The following is a 23,941-nucleotide window of genomic DNA, read 5'->3' on the forward strand; positions in this document are numbered from 1 at the left end:
GTGAGAGAAGAAAGAGAGAGAGAGAGAGAGGGAGAGAGAGAAAGGGAAAAAAAGGATGAAGAAAACGATGAAGAAAAATGGAGATGGAGGAAAGCTCTCGTTATTGAGGTAGAGAACGTAGGAAACACGTAACGGACACATCGCGTCGAAATTGAGATTGGTTATCGAAAAGTTCGCAACGACCGATAGGGAATAGCGAGTATCGAGAGCGTGATGATGGTTTTGAGAAAAGAAAGAGAAAGAAAGAGGTGATAGCGAAATGGCGAGGGGCTCAAATCGGATAGTTTGTTCATTACAGATATTTTCCGATCGCGAGAGCTTGTTGAAAGCGTTGAGAAAGAAAGAGAAAAGAACGTTCGGCGTGTATTTGTCTTGATAAGTTCGAATCAGGAAATGAGACTGTCGATAGGAGAATGTAGCCGTTTTTCTCACTCGCTCGTGCTAGTTTATATCAGAGAAAAAGGAATTGTCAGAAAAAAAGAGTCTCAAATTCGATCAACGAGAAACAACGATACGATATTTACAATTCTTCTTATTCAATGGCTATTTGCTTTCGAGTATCGAGAGATGAATTTAAATTCTCTCATACTACTTCCATATCGGCGTTCGTTTTGTTTTCATTTTAACGCACGATAAGGTATAACAAATCGTTCGTCCGTGATATCTAGAAAACCATATAGAATTTTCCGATAAAAAGGTGAACCAAAAATAGGTACACGATAAAAGCGTTATAAAAATTATGGGAAAACGATTAATCGTGTGTTTAACTTCGTATTCCATTTCGTTTTATATGATATTTAATAATTGCAAATAACAGTGAATATTTTACCTCCAATGTAACAGCATATAACGATGGTAAAATAGTAAAGGGCTATGTCGATCCAAGTCGTAAACAGATTTCATTGGATGTGTGGAACTATTATAAGGTAGAAAGCGACTATTTTCATTGTATTGTCATCTTTCAATGGCTATAAACCATTTAAAGTGCGCTTTATGATCTTCGTGAAATAATCAACATTTGAAAGATACACTTTAATGGTCAGTAAACAAGTCAAGCGTATTAAGGATCGAGCTTCTCTCTTGATTTACAAAGCAAAACAAAGAGAGAATGAGAAAAGAAAAGGACAAAAAAATAATTACGATGAGAATATCTTCTATAATAAACGAAATGTAATCTTAAGGACAATAACTATTAAAAACAATAATTTTTTTGTGGTAGGTAATATTTATATTAATATGGTAGTTCATTATTTTAAAAAGACACAATTCTATAAAATTTTATGCTTCTGCAACAATAGATAATACTTTTGGAAGTAAAGAATTGGGAATTATAATTGATGCAATTAATTATATACATGTCCTAACAAACTACATCCAATAATTTCGTAATTAATCATAAAATGTTATCGATCGATAAAATCATAAAATATCAAACCTACATTTAGAAATTTATCTAATTTATTTCAAAGAATCTTCTTGTCTAACATTTCTCTCTTGTGAAAACATAGGAAATATATACAATAATATTATATAATATTATAATATTATATATACATTAATATATAACCATAATATTAGAATGACATCCAAGGTATTATTCATGTCTCCAAATCGAAATATCTAAACTTGAGTTTTCACATATAATAAATTTCAAAAAACAAACCTTCTTTAAACCAGACATCACGAAAACATCCAAATCCTTATTAAGACTGTCAAATAAAATTACCGTTTATTCGAATTTTTCAAAAAGCTTTATTTTCTTTGAAAAAAAATCGTATCAAAAGATGAGCATTTTAAAAATATTTTTTAAATAAAAATAAAGCTTTTACAATAATGTAATATGTTGGAATCCTCCGCTAAATCTTCATTTTTAAAATGAGACTTTATTCGTCAAAATCGATCAAAAATTGATCATCTTGACTTACGCCATTGTTACAAGAAATAACAATGTGTATTAATTATATTTGTTGATTATCTCTATGAAATCTTCATTAAATTGTTTCTCAGATTTGGATCGTGATTCTATAGAATTATTAAACGAAAACCAGGCTAAAACAATATTATATCAAATTATCAAATGGAATCTTAACGGTTTCTACATTTATATGTAAGATATGCAACTATTATTAATCGATGAATTACAAACAGAAATAATCTATTTGCAGGAAACGAATTTCAAAAACATTTACTTAGATTTTTAAAAAATCGCTCGTCTAATCATGCGAGCGGATGCTACAACCATAAAAGACCATATACATAGACAAGATGTCTTGATCATAGCCAATTTAGAAACTATAGTCATCAAAATATCTTTTTTCTTAAAATTATACATATGCAACATATACAGACCAAACAGCCACCGTCTAGAGGAATATGAAATTACCCACATAATAAACTAATTAGCAAATCCATACATCATCCTTGGCGACTTCAACAGCCACGACTTCCTGTGGGAATCTGAGAAAATTGATACACACAGAATTATCACCGAAAAAGTAATTCATTTTACTTTTTAAATACCAGTGATTCCACCCACTTTAGTATATTATTCGGTTGTTTTAATACAACAGCCCTATGTAATCCTTTAATTGTACAAAGTATCATATAGAGTGTAGCAAATGATCTTCATGACAGATACCACATTTCGATCAAAATAATTTATCATCTGAGTTTCAACATCCAAACTTACAACCCTCCAAGATGGAAATTTCGAAAAGTCAACTAGGCGATGTACCGTAAATTACTATCTAATTTAATCCCTCTTATAGAATCAAATCCGTCGATTCAATAATCATAACACTTAAAAGCTTCATAGAAATTATTTAAAAAGTAGCTGACTTAGCTATTCTAAAATTAAAAATTTCCAATAATATCAAAATCAAATATAATTCATGATGGAGTGAACAATGCTTATGTGCCATTAAAGACTGTAAGTATATTTTTAAAAAATAGTAACACAAATTTTTTAGAAACCTCATGAATTTAAAAAAATCTGAAGCTATATCGTGTAAAATCATAAAAGATAGTAAAAGATAACTATGGTTAAAATATGTTTTATTCTTAACTACTACGTTACGATCATTGAAGTTTAGAAAAAAAAGTGCGATTAAAGATTCAAAAAATAGTTCAATATATAATATCATTAAGAAGATACAGATGCATATGAAATATCCGAAATATTAGTGTTAACATCTCAAAATATTGCTAGTAACAATTACACAAAGAAATTTCAAATTTTTGAAGAGAAGATAAAGGCTATTCCATTCATTCAATCCTCCATATTTTAACCATGACTCTCCTCCTATATTTGTCATAAATATGCCTCTCCACACCAATAAATTAAAATACTTCTGATCTAAATGCACTAATACTAATCCTGCACTTGACGGAATCCCAAACATCCTTCTATCCAATACCATTGACTATATATTTTTTCTAATCAACTACATATGGATGCACAATGTAGTTCCAGGAAACTGAAATGAAGCCATAATTATAACCATCTTAAAACCAGGTAAATCATCAGCTGACCCGAATAATTATTGTCCGATTATACTGACAAATATGCTATACAAATTGATGGAAAATATCATTAACTATAGATTCTAAAGTTAATGTAAAATAAGAATTTGAAAAAAGGTCGATTAATCCCCTGTAATGAGATTTTCCATCTACGACCATAAATCTATAGACTAACATATGCGATGTATTTCTCAATCAATAACATTTGATTATTGTATGATTCGATATAAAAAAGGTTTATGATATTATTTAAAGAAATCGAATATTAAACATTTTACGAAATCGTGGACTCATCGGTAACAAGTTTAATTTAATGAATAACTTTTTACATGCAAAAGTTATCCAAATCGGAGTCAACAACATTTTTTTTTCAATCAATACCATTGAAAATAGTATGCCGCAAGGATCTCTTCTAAGGGTGTTCTTATTTCTCATTGCCATAAATAATGTATTAAATAACATTACTAGTCTAATTAAACAATTATTGTTTGACGACGATTTAAAATGGTCACAGATCATTGGATTTCAATTCTTAAGTCGAATTTGAAGTAATTTTAACAAAGTCGAATCGAAGTATTTTTAACAAAAATCGTTTACTTAAATCCTCAATAAAACCAGAACTGCTGCTAATTAAAGATGGCTTTTTCAAAGAAAAATAATCAGGTTGTAATCTTAAGTAATAGGATTGTTCATACATCAGTATTTTCTCAAGGAAGAACCCTCGTCCTGTAATCTGTGCATTGTACCTTGAACAGTTGAACATATTATCCTGCATTACAGAAAATACTCCCTTTATAGACGACACTTTAGTATAAAACTGGATTCGATCACGAATCGTTGTTATGGACACATATGCAAATGAGAGCTCTATTATCTATGTAACATAGGTGATGAAGTATGAAGGTTAAGTACTAGACATAAACAAACTATGTTTATCTTAGCAAAATCGACAGCTCGAAATCTTCGCATCCATTGAGCAACTGCTATTGTCTGTAATTTGAAAGATTATATTACCAAAACTCTAATAAATGGATAATCATAATTTATCATAAATTAACCACTCCGTAAAGGAAAGCCAACAGTCGTTCAAACATCTAAACAAACCAAATAATATAAAATCTAATTACTCAAATGTTAATCATCCTAAATTTCTTAACAGAGTTTGTAATATTTCAAAAAGCAAATAAAAAATGATCCAAATCATACAACAGAACTGCAATAGATTATAACGAAAAAGATCCGAGCTAAAAGAATAAATAGGGAAACTACAAATTACGATAATCGAAATAATACTAGAATAACAGTTAACGGTAGCGGTAATTTATTATCTTCAACTTCAAATACTTGTTAAATACAAAGCTCCTTTGAGCAAAACTCAAAGAATTCTTCGAAGTATTTGAAAACGACTTCTTAATAGCAAGTGATTTTAATTCTAAACATCTTTCTTGAGAATCAATAATAATAAATACTAAAGGTGTAAAACTGATGTAATATATTAATTACAGGTAACTATCAGTTCTATCGATTGGTAGGCCCACTTACTGGTCAATAAATCCCTATAAAATATTAGATACATTTGATTTTGGCATCACCAATATCAAAAATAATTAAATCCTGACTTTAAGCCATACACCAGTATTATTCATCTTCAATTCAAAAGTTATATTAAGTTCTCTACACAATCAAAATTAACAAACAAAACTAGCTACTGGATTAATTATAGGAAAATCATAGACGATAAATTAATACATGTACAAATACAACTAGAAGGCCTAACATAACATAGAGATAGTAAGTAATAATCCTCCCTAATAAACAGCAAGTATTGAAATCTCCTCAGTACCAAATAGAGGAGAAGAAATACGGCCATATTCATCATTTATTTAGGAATTAACCTAAACAACAAATAAAGAAAAATGTAAGAAGGAAACGGCAACATGGACGACTCCCAGGCTTAAAGGCAGAATTATTTAATCTAATCAGGATCATAAAAACAGAAATCAACAATTATAACAATCATAAAATTAATAGATACATTTTGAATCTTGATGCCATTGAAATAATAAATTATTTCTTGTGGAAAGCAGCTAAAAAAATTATAAGATCAGTACAAACAATAAATCTGATTAAAATCCTAGCCGGCCAGTGGAATAAATTTCTTAAAGAACAAGCAAATGCTATGGTAGACCACTTCCAAGAAGTTTCCACAAATGGACCTCTTTCCGACGCAAATAACAATAACTCTAAAAATAATTTCATCCTAGACCATCCAACTAAAAAAGAACTCCAGGCCATAATGCGCAACTTCCAAAACCACAAAACACCAGAAAACGATTTAATCGTAGCCAAAGTGCTTAAAGAACTTCCAACAAAAGGATTACGATATATCGTCATACTAATTAATGCAATTCTTTGCATCGGACATTTCCCATAAGTATGGAAATATGCAGAAGTTATAACGTTATTAAAACCTGGATAAAACCCCAATCTTCCTCAAACTTACACCTGTTTCATGGAAATTCTTGAAAAATTCAAAAATTCACCTGTTTATTACAGTTATTGTCAAATGTAGTTGAAAAGGTTATATATAAAAGAACTATTACTATTATCAACAAAAGTTTAATAATAAATCATCATTGATGATTTAAAAAAAAAAAAACACATCACTGAGCATAATTATTGTATAATACAACAAATTCTCCAGTTACTAGGAAAAAAAAAATTGTCTCCTTTTTCAATATCAAAATATTATTTTACAATATCGAAAAAGCATTCGATAGAGTTTGGCATAAAGGATTGCTGAATCAATTAGGTTTGCTATTCACTTCACTACATATACTAATTACATTTTACGTAGAAAGCATACTTCCACTTGAAAATCAAAGATACTACATTTGCTATCTGCTCTATTGAAATTGGAGTATCCTAATGAAGTGTATTCGCTTTTCCATTTTATACCATCTTTACTGTCAATGTTCCAACCAATCAAAATACCAAAATTTTCATATTTACAGACGATACCGGAATAATCTCCATACACAATGAAATAAAAATTGCTATCTCTGATTGAGTGATAGAATTATATCATTCAATTATAAAACTGTTTAAAATGCAAAAAAAAATTAATTAAAGCATACTCGTAATAGTATTAGTCACATTGATTCATTATCTGACATTATTAATAAAGCTAAATAAAAAACTCATATCGAACTAACATATAAATCAAAAAATTATTTTATTTATTAAATTATTTAACAAATCTATGAATTGGTATGTGTTTAGAAGAAGCAAACAACAAGAGTAAAAAAACACTCATATATAAATGTTCAACAAAATCAACATGGACTTGTGGAATCCAACTTTAAGGAATGGCAACCGTATCACATATTAAAGAAATGGAAAGCGAAAATTCTTCAGAAAGTGCAACAATAGATGTACTCTTGTATATCAGGAATGATGAAATTTATAAATCGTTAAATGTATAAGAAGAATCCCCTACGTATAGGAAGAAATTATTCGACTCACGAACAAGCTCAAAGTCACAATGGATTCTTAGAAATCCATTAACTATAAACAGTTATGCTGAAATAGTCAAGAGATTAAAGCGTAAACACCCAATAAACTTATTAGAAACACGGTACTTTGTCTTTGTCATTCATACTGTCTGGACTACTTGCTTTTTAAAGCAAAATTTGACTTTCAAATGGTATTAAATGTTATATGACTATTTATAAATATTCTTGTAAATAAATATAAATAAATAAAGGGAGAATAATATTAAAGGACAATTTAAAAGATATAGAATCTATATAAAAAGAATTTACGCTATCTATAGCGCATAAAACGGACTCCCGTTATATCTGTAAATTGTATTTTCTAAAAGTCTTACGAATTTTTATAATAGAAAAATTGTTATAATAAAAGAAGAATTTTCTCGTGGTAATTAAGATTACGGTATAGAATTGAATTTTTTATTACTTCTAAGAGATTCTATAAGAAAATGTGTTTGATACAAAAAATATAAAAAAGGAAAGAAACAATTTTCTTATTCGCCTAATAAGATATACATTTGAATATTTCGACCATACACAAAATATAGTCCAACTAAGTTTCCAGAATTATTCTATATACAAAGGAATCTTGTTCGCTTATAGGTCATATTGTGCATTAAACGAAGAGAAGATCTGCAAGAAATATCGGTTTTTCTGAGAAATAACGGTCGTCTTACATCCTTTGTAAGTACGATTCTGAAAACTCGAGCACTAAAGTTAACTGCTTTCGAATAACTACTATTATGCATCGATCGTTTCTGGGATCTTCTTCTCCACGACTGCTCATGAAATCGTAAAAGAACGATTCAATCGACTGAAATGCGTTTCTTTTAAATCGCAAGGAAACGCTATCCATGGCGTAAAAGCGACGTTAACCTGATAAATAGAGATCCTAAAAATATTTAACTACTTAACTTTATCCCATGCATGCCGTTTGACTTTATACTCGCGCTCGATACGTAAGTAACGAGCCTTGGAAAGAAATTATCGCTGAGACAGGCAAAGGTCGATGAATGGAAAATGTAGAGACTTTTTAAAGGTCCAAGAAGAAAGCTCATGAAGGGTCGAGGCGATAAAAGGAGGATTCTTATGCGAACGATAGAGGCAGAGGAGGCGATATCAATCTTGGAGCGATTAAGGTAGAAGACAGAAGAAGCAGTTTTCGTGAAGCTACCGTATCAGTGGGCAAGACCCGGTTTGACCCAGCACATACCATCCATAGATCAAGCAAAACCCTTAGGCCGAACCCCCGTACCACGGGCTAACCATTAATTTACAACCCGCAGAGTAACTCCACGTCTCACTCCCTGCATACAGGATCCACGTCCCTTTGCGGGAAATATGAGCTACGACGTGGCGCTGAGAGATTCAACCACCCTTGTTCCAGAACCCTATACCGACATCCTACTACGTCTTTGCCTTGTCTCCCTCTCATTTACTTTCTCTCTTTGGCCACCCTTTAAGCGGTTTCCAGCTGCTAGAAAAATGTTGCCGTTCGCTAACATAAGGGAAGTTCCAATATGCCAGAGATTACGGATGAATTAATTTTTTACTTACATGAAAATCTTTTTGGAAAGGAGGTCGCGGATGATAAAAAAGTATTCAATCGCCACACAAAGATGCTTTCGTCATTTCCATGTCGATTTCCCCTCGTGGAAATCGTAAACTTAATCGAAACGTTGATATGTCCACATGAACGATATATCATCGATAGTAGCCATTATCCGACTTACATAATTCGAACGTTCATAGAATCGACATGATATATCATCTATAAGCATTATCCAAGTTACACGACCAGTCAAATTTTCCATCGAATATTTGATACGCGATTAATCTGGAAATAATTGTGAGAAATTTTTTAGAATGATAGAATGGTTTATTAGTAACTGGACAATATTGCAATATCAGATTAATAATAATAATAATAATAATAATAATAATAATAATAATAATAAACCAAAACGCACTTCGTTGTAACGTACCGTACAATTTGTCGTTTTGTTCTCTTCTAGTTTACATAACCAAATTAGAATTCCGATTATACGCAATAAACATGGAAAAGTTCCAGTCAGTGATAAATCTTAAAAGGAAGAGTATTTTTCGATATTTTCCTTAATCTTTCACGTCTGAAACTTGGAGTTTTCAGTCAACAAAGGGGTTTTATATCTTTCTGATATAATCACAACGAGGTTGTCCATAAAGGGATTAGCGAATGGAACCCCTAACTGTCGACAAATTTTAGAGCATTTGGAGTGAGAAAGAGAAAAAGGTCGAGAAGCGTGGAAAAGAAGAGAAAGATTAAGAGAGAGAGAAAGAGAGAGAAAACAAGAGAGGAAAAGTGAGGAGAAGAGAATGAACACGAAGAGGGTAAAGGGACTTTGATTCTACAGGCTTTATTTCCGTTTAATAAGCAGGTGTGAATAGGCTCGGCTGTTGCTTCTGTTTTATAGTTCTGACAGAAGTAAGTTGTTCTGTGTTTCGTTTTGTTGTCCGTAGTTCTCATTCTCTCCCTCTCTTTCTCTCTCATTCTCTTCGGAATGAAAGGAATGAATAATTAGAGAGGGTTGGGACGGGCGGCTAAAAGTTTCTGACCAATTAATTAGTCGAAGAGCAACGAAGTAGGAACTGAGTATTTGGTATTAGTGAAAAAGAGACGAAAATTTAGAGCAATACGATAATTTAGCAGCAATTATTGTCCGCAATCTTTTCAACTTATCGTTTCGAAGACTGTATCAATAAATAATGAGACGAGCCCATTTATTTCTTTGACGAGAATTAAGATTTCTCACAGAAAATAGATGTCATCGTCGAATCGTCAACAACGATGCGTTAATATTCCATTCTTCTATTCTTTATGTACTACATATAATTTCCCGTTGAGTGAAATACATTGTATCGTTGTGTTAAATGATGTTTCTAATCGAACATATTTCTTTTTGTTGCTTTGACCATGTCTCCGTCTCAAATATTGTACATCAAAAGAAACGCGAATATTTATTTATCCAAAAATTGATTATGAATGATACACAAATACGAATATTTTGTGAAATGCTGCCTACTAAGTACGAGTATATAGATAGTATATAATTTGACGGAATGACATGGTATGACAATTGTATTCTTTTTTTTAAAGCTTTTCAGAAAGTGGAATGAAGGAAGTGAGAAAAAGAAAGAGAGAGAGAGAGAGAGAGAGAGATATGAGTCATTTAAATATTAGTAAAATCGCTGACGAGAAATTATTCGTTTTTTATTTCATTAACCGATCGTCTATGAAACAAGGGAGTAAGAATAATGTGCTACAAATATTGGCGAATAACAGCTTTGAGATTACTTTTTATGTAATCACTTTGCTTTGCCGAAATCAAAAAAAGAAGGGATTTGTATCTTTCCTTACAACGCCGTAACATTGAATTCATCTGTACCTAGTCCAATGCATCTCTTCGCTTCTGTCCATTTTATTTTTCTTTTCTCTTTCTTTTTTTCTCTTCTTTTCTTTCTTTCACCCCCGTTGTAGCAATCCACCCCTTGTTCCTACCATTTAAAAACCGGTAATAACTCTAATGCCAGCATTTACCGTCCCTACTCCAGCGACTAGGGTTTCTGTTTGCCGATGCCGCTTCAGATTTGTTTCCAATTCTTTGCCTCGAGGTGAAAAAATTCTACATCCTTTTTATACAGTAAAAAGTATTTCACCTTTAAAACTTGAAATATTTTTTTCAAAATAAAGATTCATTTGGTATGAAAGCTGATTGATACATCTACTTTTATTATTCGCGATTCGATGAAAAATTCTATTAAACTCTCATTCTCTCTTTCTTTTTCCCTTCATTTTCAATATATCGTCAAAATTTATTCCCTTTTTAATCCGCTGAAAGAAAAAATTTAACGTTTTATTAATTATTCAGCTTCGGTCGCTTGCACGTCGTGCGTTAAAATTCCATCCCTTATCTCGGTTGGCTTGACCATCGGCAAATTTATTTTGCACCTGAGACCTATTTCGGTAATACCTGGCGTAACGTTAATAATCGCCTGTGTAGGTTTATACCTCGATGCGATTCGTGAAACGTATTTAAAGATAGTAGGCCGAGATGGTGCCCGAGAATAAACTTATCAGGTAGATAAATGTGACAACGAATGTGAACTAGCTTTACCTGCAAAACGTGGAACGATCCCAAACGTCCATTATTTCCTTTCGCTATCTAGCGCAGATGCACTGCACTTAGCAACTCGGCGCTTAAATGCGAGCATCTACCCGTCGCTCTAGCGCAGATGTGAGATTCTACTTCACGATTACAATGTCCATATCTCTTAACGAACGCAATTATGATCTGTCGATTAGCCGCGATAAAACCTTCCTATCGAATGTAATCACCATGGTAGAATATTAATTATGTCTACCGATATTTAATGCGTCAATAAATTTTCTAAATAGGTACACGCATTTTACAACGATTGGCTCATTAAAAGAGCCCTAAGTCGTTTAAACAACATATTTACATATCACCTATTCATCGACATTTTTCTTCTACACCGGTATACTTGAGAATAACGTAACGTTTTATTCTACATTAGCATACTCATGAATATTATCTCTTAACGCGATAATCTCTTCCATCACGAAAGGTTCTTTGTCGTTTGCACGATAGAACGATTCGATCTTCGAACGTGCCCTTTTCTTCCTCTTCCTACGAGCTCGAACGTAACAAGGTGATTTTATGATTATCACGGAACTCATTGTTCATATGTTCCTAGGAATTGCAATAAAAATTAATGAAATATTAGCGACTATGTTTTTAGCAACATTTAGTATAATACCTAAGCGTATAGTAATGTAACTTTGCATGCATGTCTGCGTTTCTAAAGGAAAGACGGACACGCGAGCATAGAATACCATGGTGCCGCTAATAAGTGCTCTCAAATTCCGCGTGCTTGATCGTCGATCGTTCCCGTAGATCATGATCCAGATCCTCGAGGGACATTCCTCCAAACCGCACGAAGATAAGCGACCGCGCTGCAGATTCGACCAACGGAAATTTCGCGTAGTACAATTACTAACCGCGGTATGGTCACCCACTAGCAATTTTCCTCTAGGGAGAGTTCAAAGGATTATGCCGCAGCAGAACCAACCGATCGATCGATATACGCTTCGATGTGCTTTCAAGCATCTAAGTATCTTGATCATGTCCGATAAATGATTACTCGACGATAAAATGATTACTCGAAGATAAAATGCACATTTTCCAAACTATTACTCACCTTGATCGTCGCGTTGTGGGATCTTTCATGACCATAACCTCTGTGATATCTCCATACTTGGTGAAGTACTCTCTAAGGCCCTCTGAAACAAAAAAAGAAGAATAAAAATAAGAATTACTCATCTCATAAAAATCATTCATCGTTTATATATATATATATATATATATATATATATATATATGTTCTCCATAAATATATTCGCTATATGTGATAGTGAGTGAATCGTCCTGCGACATTGCTGGATAATAAGAGCTATTGTTTCGGTGGTCGGAAAAAATGACGTATCAATAGTTAATAGCCAACAGACCTTGCAGGTAAGAAGACATAGGAAGTTTGTGAAAAGACGTATGAAGTTCGTGAAAAGACGTACGATGAAGTCGTAAAACCGTTGTTAATTGCGCAACTATTAATTAGTTTCGTTTAGTTTTAACTTTCGTCGTTAGTTTAGACATTGTGCAGCAACATGAGGAAAATTAAATAAAAAAAAAGAGAATCTATTGCAACAAATTGACGATGAGAGCGACGCAAGTGGCGGCCTGGAAAATTAGTAGAGAAGCCTTAAATATTCAGGACTCTCGAAAAATCAAAGACGACAGCGACATGAACGGTAACTAGAGGAATTGGTAGAGAAACACCTTAAAACATCTTTGAAATTTAAAGGTATTTAGTAAGAAAAGAACACTTGTGGTCGAATGTTTTTATAGAATGACTGAATGTGAAAGCCATTCTGTATTTTATTCCATTTAATATAAGTAGTTGTTCGTGGAGAGATTAATCGAAGAGTCCCTGGATAACTTAATGGTTAGAACCGCCGCTCGGAAAGCGAAAGACCCGGTTTTGAGTCCCAGTTCAAACTACCTGACGGCTTAACTTTTTGACGAGTTTTACATATATGTTACATCCATTGAATGTATATACTTATATTTTAAATTTACATCACCTGGTTTTTATATATCCGTCTCTTTTCTTTAACCAATTGATAGATTCTAAAATCACACCTTTTAAATATAAAGACCAAAATAGCATATCACGCGAACCCTCCTCGAAGTACGTACATACCACTCGATAAAGCCCTCGTACTCGTTTAAATCCTTTCGCTACAGAATTGGTAACGAACGCCAACCGAAAGGATTCGGCCTATTACCAAAACTTTTGTAATTGCGAGCGGCTTAAGCTCTATTTAAAACCGAATTAAAACTTTCATTTTTCCCCTCAATTCGCATCGCCCGAAGGAATCGAACTGATCCGCGTGACGGGTATACGTCCGCCTGCCGTTCTCTATCTCCCGGTGAAACGCGAAAAACGAACTCGAGCAGGTAACTTGTTAACAAAGATCGCTTAACGATCGTTTAAAAATCAAACTCGAGTGTCGGGAAAATAGTTTTATGAGCAGAAGAATCACGCAACTGGAAAATACCGTCGATCTTGCACGTCGCAAATTATATATGAAAATCAATTCGAACGTAAAAATAACATGACCTATGAGACTTCGAAATTTCATATAGTACGTTCCTGATTTGACGAAAATCTCTTGGAACGATGCGACGAAGGGGATCGTTGACAGTAATTGGAATTAGTAGATAACAGCGCGACTTGACAGTGCCGAGCATAATCCGCATACCGTGATAAACTCGTGGTGCGTGCATCCACGAGAGAGCTTCAGCTTAACTCGCCGTCGTAGGGAGCTAATTACTCATGCTCGATATACGAACGTGAGCTTATTGACGCTCGCTCGAAAATATATGTATATGTCATTATTAATGTTCGTTAGATATCTGAAAAGATTATAATCTAGCGAAAAATTATCTGTCACGTTCCTTTGATGATTATCGAACCGCATTGTAATTAATTTGTAACGAGACGTTATTGGTCTTACTAATTTGATCTTCCCAAAATTAAATAACGAAATTAAATATCGATTCGCTTAAAACGCAAGTATACGTATAAACTTGTAGCTTTTGTAGAAAGGAGATTTCCGACGAGACGAACTCAAATTGGATCGTATATCCTACAGTGCAATTTCTATTCGCATAGGATACGAGTAATGAAGACAACAATTTATTGGAGACTACGGCAGAATCGTTGCAGGACACTGTAAAGGCCCGATGGTACGTAACATAGTGTAACCAATCTCGAGTACTTTCCGACCATGGCACCCCTTCGACCTCTTCTTCTCTTCTCTCTTTCCCTCCCCTTCCGATCTTTCCTTCCTTTGCCACCTCTCTCTCTCTCACACACACACACACACACACACACTCTCTCTCTCTCTCTCTCTCTCTCCCAGCAACGCGTAGTTATATCGTAAAATGGTGAACCCTGGCGGTGAGCCAATATGGCTAAGCTCCAAATATATCTTACACTCTATCTAATTATACGCTGTTTTATCCAGACTGCTTTGAAAACCTCGTAATGCTCGGTAGTTACTAGTCTATTCGGTTGCAAGTGCTCTTCTTCTTCGATAAGTTGGAGATACGCTAACGCGATAGGCTACGAAAAGAGAAAATTATGCGAAAGTTTTCCTTTTGCTCGACACGTTTCTTCCTCGTTTGGTTATCTTTACGGATTTACCAAGGAGAATCCAACGGAAATAGTTCTCACGGACGCGTTCGAGAGAAAATTTGAAATATACTATAATGGTGATCACTAGTTTAACAGAGGAAAGATCGAATGAGAAAATTCGTTTCTTCCGCGACTACACCGATGCGCAATTGACTTTCTTTAGTCATTAGTCACTCTGTAATATCTTATAATTAGTTACATTATTACGTTTCGCTTTAAACTTCTGCCGGTATATTATTCTACAATTACGGCGATGATATCTCTGAAAATGGTGAATTATGATAACGGGTCGTTCAGCCGAAACACGATATTGTAGTCATAAAATATCGATCGTAAATAACTTATTAACTAAAGATCCACAAACACACACATATACAACTAATCATCTTTATAACGCTATCGGATATTATTATTAGTTCTGCAATAGATTTACATAGAAATTTCTCTCTTTCGACAGTCAAATTTCACGAAATTTTGATGACAGTAAAGTTGGATATGAATCATTCCGAGTTGACTGACAAGCAAACGTAAAACGATCAGGAATCTCTAAAAGCGTAAAACGATGAAGTTTTCCTGAATCGAATCGTTTCTTCTACACTTCTAAACCCTTACTCTCTCTTCTACCATTCCATTATTCTCCGTTTGAGCTATGAAAATGTCGTTAAGTCGAAGAGGAGCAAACCGTGGGACGCTCGCCGATGCTTCTTTAATTTGTCTCGGCGCGGATTGATGGAAGCAATTTCGTCGTTTGCGAGAAGGTACTCTTAAAACGTCCTCGAGAACCCGCGAAAATTTACGGGCGTCATTTCCTTAATTGTTCCTCGGCACGACTTATTTTTCACGCGAAGAATCGGCGTTGGTGCACAATTCCTTGCATTCTTTTGCCTTCTCGCTCGTACATAGGAAGCAAGGAAGAAAGGAATTTCCAAGTTCTTTGGCCCTTTACCATACCCACGCCTACCTAAGCTAAAATTTCTCTACATGAAGAAGCTCTTTCGCACTCATAATTATGATTAAACGAGAGAAAATGGGACAATATTTTAATGAGAAAGGTCGAATATTAAACAAACAATTTTGAACAATTTCAAAAATGTCCTGGAAATCATTTAAAGATTTTTTTTAATGTATAATGACGAACTAAAAGATTGTTACGTTAAAATAAATTCATCGTAAAATCATCTCGAAAGCACTTAAAGTTGATTTTTCTTTTAGATGATAAATTTAAGAAACACGTTTACGAATGTTACGGTGATGAAAATGCGTGACAAATGTTCAGGACGAACTACTTACACATACTTGCGTTTTGTCAAACGACGTTCAAGTCGAAAGGAATTTCATATCGTTAATCTAAAGTACATTAGTAAATCTTGAAGTAGTAAAGTAGATGCATTTAAGTTCGAGGGTAAGAAGGACCGTTGGCACAATATAAACAACCGAGCGCGTGGCATTTGATATGTAGAATAAAAGATAGTTCGCACTCAGACTAAAAGAAGAAAATGATAACGTGTGAGTCAAGAGAAGTAATCTGATCTAAGGACGGTAGGACAAAGCATCTTTGCTTCTAAACTCATGCGATCGCTCGAGATTAAATCAGTGATATTGTTACACTTTCTAAGCTAGCTAGTGCGATGTTATACGCCACATTTACGCTGCGACTAGAGCATTCGTCAACATTAATCAAGCCTTTGTATCCTTTAATATTTAAGTACGTGGCACACACACTGAACATGAATACTTAATAAAAACCTAAATTTACGCGTCAAAGCGCAAAGGGTCAATCAAATTATTATCAGCTTCGGTATTTCTCTTTGCTATTGGGATCTATACACCATCTTGAAAAAACGAAACAACGTTTCAGCAATAATTCTAATTCTGAAGATCCAGAAAGAAATATAACGAACGGTAAAAATTTCTTCAACGAGGCGAAAGTTAAGCCGCTATTTCATGTCATTTCCAAGCTCAAGCAGGCCAACATCGAGTGCCTCCGAAAATTGCCCAACCAAGCAAATTTGAAGGCATCTCGAAGCGAGTCAAGGATACTGTATTCTCTCTCTTTTTCTAACTCCCTCCCTTCCTCTTTTTTCTTTCTCTCTCTCCCTCTCTTCTGACATTTCCTTTTCACATCCTACCTCTTAGCAAAACTTGCAATATAGAATCAAGTTCTCAAAACATATTGGTCGCCATATTTAGAAAGTGGAAGAAGCAGAAGACGGAAAAACGTAGCGGTGGCTTTCATTCAAATAAGATGCCGAGGTTGCGAGAGAAGAAGAACTAAAAAAGGAGGAAGGAGAAGAAAAGGAAGTAGAAGAACCAATACAGCAGCAGTACGTCGGTGAGGAAACGAGAAAAGAAGAAAAAAGGCGTTGGTCCGTTCGAGTGTTTTTCTATTCAGAGAAGGGTTCGTATAAAGTTCTATATACGCGACTTCTATCCCGTTCTATTCCATGGATGCTGAGATCTTCAAGAGAAGTAGAGATCGAGTAGAGGAAGGGACTTGGAAGGAGGGAACGGAGAAGCCTGTTCCCCATTCCGGAGAACCGTTCATTGAAACGAATGGCCTTGTCTACCCCTTTCTTCTCATCCTTCTGTATCTCATATCTCTGTTCTTCCTTCTTTTTCTCTTTCACTCTTTCCGAACGCGATCCCAAATGCTCTCATCCTCTTCGCAAGGGTTATCTACGTCTTCATCTTTCTCTTTCCTACACCTCCTTCTCCTTCTTCTTTCTCTTCTTCCTCTTCTACTTCTACTTGTTTCTCTTCGTTTTCCTCTTCTCCTTTATTCATTCTTGTCATCCAGAAATCCATCAAGATTACTTATTCTTCGCCAAAAGGAAACTCAAAGCTCAACCTAAAGCATTATTTAAATAAACACGGAGTTACTGCTGCGTGAAAAAGCAAACGAGAAAGGAGAGGTTGGAAAAAAGGATGGAGGCGTGCGCAATCCAGGGTTATATTAATGGCTCCTTATTTGAGCGAAGAAAAAAAGGAGTACCCACCTTCCTACGATCTTAGAAAGATGAGATTTCCCACTTGTTAAGACAAGCCGCGTCTTCGATAATAGATTATTATTTTAGTACAGTGTTTAAACCTGAGAGCGAATATAACACGGGACGAGAAAGAAGAGTAGGAAACTTGAAGATAAATATGTTTGTATGATAATATTGCGAACCATTAGACTTTTACTTATACTTTTTGTGATTGCCATTACCTTCCGTAACGATTAATCTTTCATCACGCTAGACCAGTTGTCAAAGTAAATTTTCATTTCAACAGTGCAATGTGAGAACAATGATTACCCGACAACTTATGTGTCAGTTTGCAGTAATAAATAAATAAACTTCAGTCTGCTGTTGGCCAGAGAAACGTAGTAGATCTCTTTACTGGACGAACTTTGTAGCTTGAGAAAGATAAAGATGTACAGAAATACAGAGAGAGAGAGAGAGAGAAAGAGATGAACAAACAGGAGCAGGAGATGAAAGAGGGGAGCGTATAACTCTATGTTTCATGTTGTTCTCGTTCGCGTGCCGGTCTATTTTAACCATCACGCAGCATTCCAAAAAGACAGTGCTGTGGACATGCGCTTGCTTTTATGGATAGCTATTAACCGTTGGCGTAAGTACAAACTTGACTTGAAATTTGGACTAGATCAATCTGAGAAGAAAAAAGAAACTGAAAGATATTATCATTTAATTGTCTCTCGAGCAAATATTAAAAATCGCTAAAAAGTTGTACGCTAATCGTTCAATTTTGCAAACTTTTTACATTCGAATAACAATGAGGGGTAACATCGAAGCATGCAAACGATCCTACAAAAAGTAAATAATGAAGGGAAAAATTAAATGCGCATTAAAAATAATAGTTTCGATAACGAAAGTTGCTTTCTTACGATGCGTTACGAATTACGCATTACAACTGCATGTCGGCAAGTAAACCTTCAAGAAGATTGATCGATGAAAAAATTTAATCCATTTTTCTTGGAATATTTAATCAATCAAATTCTGTTTTTGGATTTTCCTTGAACTGATTGGCATGAAATAAATTGTTTAATGGAAATGAGTTTACGGACCATAATGTTGAAATAGATTATCTTAAACATAGTCAAAAAATACTTTAAAGATAATTAACAAAAACTAGATACACGTAAAGTTAGTCGACAAAGTAAGGATAAAAAGGCGATCGGAAAAAAGAAGACGGCCTATTTATATACGTTCTATTTATATTCTAGAAAATAGCAAAAAAGGACACTGACATTATAGTCGTAGATTCTGCTGGAGGGCCGATTCGAGTAGAAAGAAGAAGAAGGTAGAGAGGAGGAGAAGAAAAAGGAGGGAAGTAGAGGAGAAAGAAGAGGAGCGGAGAGGAGTTGATTTGGTAGGCACATATAGATTGCTACATAGGAACGTAGGAGGGATGACAGAACCTGAAGCCTACCTGGCCACGAGCCAAGCCCGTTCTTCTACGAGTTGCGATAGTGCATACTCGATGCATAGTGGGTATCTAGCCACCACTCTGTCCCCACCACTCGGTCGCATGGGTGCCCGCATTGCAGCTATGGCCCACCATTCTAATGATGGCAACCACGCAGGTACAAATCTACCCAACCCCTAGCGCCCTCTCATTTCTACCGCCTCGGACCTCCCTCTACCCTCCAACCTCAACCCCATCTTCTTTACCACCAGGCAAATTTACCGTAGCTACCTTGCGATACGATTTTACGCTGACATTTTCTTTTATTATGAATTAAACTCTGTCTTTCTATGTCTTGAACCAAAACTTAAGAAACGATCTATCCTCTTTCAAGCTATCTCATATTTCTAAGATTCGTAATAGTAAGGAAACGTATTCGTTCGTAAATGATTCATCAGGTTTTCCGCGAACTTTACTCGCATATTTCTCTCTCTCTCTCTCTCTCTCTCTCTCTCTCTCTCTCTCTCTCTCTCTCTCTTCCATTCTTTATACATCGATACTTCTTCGACGATTTATGGTATCGAATTCGACATAAAGCCGAAGGAAAATCCATAGAACTTCTTTTTCCGATCGTGAACGATGGTCGTATAATGATAGAGCTTAATCCCATTGCTAATGAGGAGGGTAAAAGTCGACGGGACTTTGCAGAGAGCGGAAAGAAAGAGAACCACCACCGAACGGGTGCAACGAGCAAGATCAGCGATGTTCCGCGTAAAAGCAAGTAACGTTCGAGAGAGGAAGATATATATATATATATATATATATATATATATATATATATATATATATATAAAGGGGATATCCATTCTTGTTACTCCTGGAGACATCTTTAATTCATCGAATGCGGATTGTGGACTGAATCCTTGATGAGCTTTATTCCACATCCGCGCGCTCGAACTATTGGATCCGATGAGAGATTCTCATACGATAATACGCTCCGCTAAGCCAGTACTCTACGTCTCACTTACACCATTGTCTTCTTTGATATCTTTCCATTCTTCCCTTTTCTCTTCTCTAGCTCTTTCCTTCTGTTTCCATCTCCCTTTCTCTCTCCATTCTTTCTCCAACTCTATCCATCTCTCTCCCTCTCACCTTTAACTCGCCGTCGAACAGTTCGGCTCTTCGCCGCACTACCCACTTAAGAAGCTTTCTTGGAGCTTTTTCGATTTCGACTTTCTCTTTCTCCGTCTTTTCTTTCAGCTCCTCGCTTCCGTGACAACCACCTCGTCCCGTTCCAATCTCGGATCCTCAATCCTTTCTCGTTTTCTCGCGGGAAATCGCGCGGAAAACTAGCCAGTAAAGATCCTCTATTCTTTGTCTCTTTAGATCTCTCTGTCCGTTCGTTCTGTCTCGAGTACTGCTGGATTGAGAGTTAGAACAGTCCTACTTCTCTGGCCGGTAATAGGAATAGCGGTAATACCGTTGGAGAAAGATACGTCCAATCGAAGATCTCGATCGATCTCTCTTCGATCAGCTACTCTCCCTTAGCATCGTTTATCTATGTTCCGTTCTTTCCGCGATTGACAAAATACACGAGCGAATGCTTTTACAAATGGAGTCCGCTTACGCTCTGGGTCTTTCAAGATATTTCGAATTCATAGACACTACTTGATTCAAGTATGTCGCGAGTAAAGTAATAGTTTCGTTTATCGTATAAAACGATTCATAGTTCTTTCAAACGGTTCAACAATAACAATCCCTATTACTTAAACGTCATTTGTACAAATTGAGTTTTTTATTTTTCTAACCGACATACTAGATAAAGATTCAGCGAGCGTTTCGTTGAAATCCTATAAGCTCGTTCCAATAACCAGCCAACCATCGGTCCTACTACTGAGTGTTGACTACAACTACTACGACTGCGAGAACGAGGTTGACGACGTGGTAAAACGAGAAAAATCGTATGAATGCCATGAATTGTCCCTCATTCATTTTCAATGGCACGATATGAAATTACCTAAGCAACTGAACTGAAGCGAAGTCTAGTGATGAAATTGGAAAAAGAAATAGATAGTGGTTGAAGTTAGAAGAAAATAGAAGGAGAAAAAGGGAGAGAAAGAAAGAAAAAGAGAACGGAGTATGTGTGCCAGCTAGCAAAAGAGGAAGGGAAAGAAAGAGAGAGATAGATAGATAGAAAAACACGGGCCACGACCGCGATTGCAAAGAGTCTCTGCGCCAAGCCTAGTTTAATAATTCAAATCTCTCAGTACTCGAAAAATTGAATTTAATAATTCAATCCAACAGGAAACACCGACGGTTACGAGCAGTGGAGGCCGCTGGACCAGCAGAACCCGATCAAAAATGCAATATCCAGCTCGATGTCTTAATCCGATTTCACTGGCGTATGCTTCGTTTTCATTCGTTATCTCTCACCTTCTCCCTGCCCTTTCATCTCTTTGTCTTTCTTTTTTTTTCTCCCAAATCACTAGATTTCCCTCTTCTTCCCTTTCTACATCCACTAGCGTTATATATAATAGTATTTCATATGCGCCTAACTATATCAAAAGTAGGCACGCACACATAATTAAATTATACGGAACAAATCGTCGAAATGCTATTATTAAAATCGAATTATATTTTCTATTCGCAGTTGTGAGAATTTTCATTGGCAAAATGTTCGGAAATATCGGGCAACCTATTATGAACATTTTAGAGCATTTTAGATTCACTGGAATGGCTTTTATTTCTAACCAAGCAAAAGCCGATTACGCAAGGCGATATTGATATTGAGAAAGGGGGAAATGAAGAGAACGAAGGGGAAAGCGAAGACGAGCGAGCTCGTGCATAGACGCATTAGTTAACCTTCGTTAACTTCGAATTGTCCTCCCTGTTGAATTTAATGTATCGGTGACGTCAAAGCAACGTATTAATACGATGTAAAGCACAAAACAAGAAGAGATGTCCCGTGAACCGGTGATACCTCAACGAATAATTCATCCGTAGGAAGCTGTATGTATACGAAGAAACGATGTTATTCATGAAAATCTAAGATGGCAGCTCGTAAAGTCTCCAATCAACCTTTCATTCGTATCATTCTTGCAAGGTATTGGTATGAGTGACAGTTACGAGGTCGAAATATTCGATAACTTCATTACGAAACAACATAACTCGACACGTCATATAAATGCTAGTACTTTTAACCAGAGCAAAAGAGATAGTATTGTCAATGCCAGAAAATATCGGTCACTTATTCAAACATAGATCGCTTATAATTAGACGCATGGATATATAGTGAAGGTACACGTAAGAGGCAAGGAAGTATCAAGATGCGCGAGTATTCGAGGAGGAATATCACGAGGAAATCATGCCAAACGCACTTGTGCAATGAAATTCAATGTTTGCTTCTATCTATAACGATAGCCTGCTTTGAAATCGATACCTGAATTAATTAGTAAATCACTATCAATTATTAATCAATGCTGAATATGCATACATACATATATACATCACATACGCACACACACACATGTATATATATATATATATATATATATATATATATAAACTTAATTTTAAATTACTATATTGCAGAAAAGTCAATATTTTGTTTCTTTTCGTAAATTATATAACGACAAATCGAACTATACGGACGATTTTCGAAAAATTAGTGCAAATTCTTATGAAACTAGGTTTTGTTCAAAAAAATATCTTTTAGTTTCAATTAATCGTAAATCGAATATCAATTCGTAGTTTAATTTTTCACGGGAAAATTATTCAAGATGACACATAACTTCGGGAGTCGCTTTGGCATCAGGATGAGAGAGCCATACTTATATATAGAAACCTGGATCCGTTGATTAAGATTTGTGATTAGTATTTATTTTGGTTGTGTTTGGGTCGGATTCCGCGACGCTAAACTTGGCTTGGGGCTTTGTGCCCTGGTGCAACTCGTTCTATTAGCCTCGATATCAGTCCTATCTTTTTCTCTTTATCTCTCTAACTCTCTATCTTTCTTTCTTTCTCGATGTGTCAGCGATAGATTCCGAGAATACCCCGATCATTTTTCTCGTGAAAACTTTTCAGAGAATTTGATTTGAGCGGGTAATATTCGTTATTGGATGGAATCAATTGTTTCAATTCGACAATTTCTCAATGTCATAGACACGGGAAGGAATCATCGGAAGCGTCGAAGCCCGTTTCATCGTAGGTCATTCATTGTTTTCTTAACTACGCCCATTTAAAAATAGTCAAATCGGGAGATTGGGAGGTTTCTCGTTTCGAAGATATCCGAAAATGAGAAATTCGAGAGTTTCCTTGATTCTCAAGAATTTCGATTTTACTTCGACGACGGATATTGATGAGAAAGAAGTAGATAAAGGAGATGGGAGTAAAAGAAGAATGGTAAAGGAAGGAAGAAGAAAGTCGTCCTTGTGTCGATGGTACGCCGTTGGAAAACAAGTTCTTCGAATCTGCGATATTACTGATACGTCTAGCAATTATTGCGGTGGAAAGCGAAATACCGGCTTCCAATTAATGTGCCGCGTTTGTTCGTTCGTTCGTTCGTTCATTCGTTCGTTCGTTCGTTCGTTCATTCGTTCGTTCCCTCGTTCGTTCGTTCGTTCGTTCGTTCGTTCGTTCTTTCG

At 35.3% G+C, this 23,941-nt stretch overlaps 1 protein-coding gene and 1 long non-coding RNA gene across 8 annotated transcripts in view; one reads left to right on the forward strand and one right to left on the reverse strand.

The window, feature by feature from the left end:
- Nucleotides 1-23,941, reverse strand: part of LOC122632890 (RNA-binding protein Musashi homolog Rbp6) — a 583,922-nt gene that overhangs the window by 344,577 nt on the left and 215,404 nt on the right. For all 7 annotated transcript variants that reach the window (XR_006327969.1, XM_043820192.1, XM_043820201.1 and 4 more), the window contains exon 3: nucleotides 12,333-12,414. Coding sequence is in view for 6 of the 7 variants with exons in the window: in XM_043820192.1 (XP_043676127.1) it covers nucleotides 12,333-12,414 (82 nt within the window). In the remaining variant the exon portion in view is untranslated. The remainder of the gene's footprint in view (nucleotides 1-12,332; nucleotides 12,415-23,941) is intronic.
- On the forward strand, nucleotides 16,617-19,216 carry LOC122632925. Its single transcript, XR_006327971.1, has 3 exons — nucleotides 16,617-16,793; nucleotides 17,082-18,503; nucleotides 19,117-19,216. It is a non-coding gene; the product is annotated as an uncharacterized LOC122632925 (long non-coding RNA).

Source organism: Vespula pensylvanica, chromosome 1 (assembly GCF_014466175.1).
Source record: "Vespula pensylvanica isolate Volc-1 chromosome 1, ASM1446617v1, whole genome shotgun sequence".
Taxonomy (NCBI): domain Eukaryota; kingdom Metazoa; phylum Arthropoda; class Insecta; order Hymenoptera; family Vespidae; genus Vespula; species Vespula pensylvanica.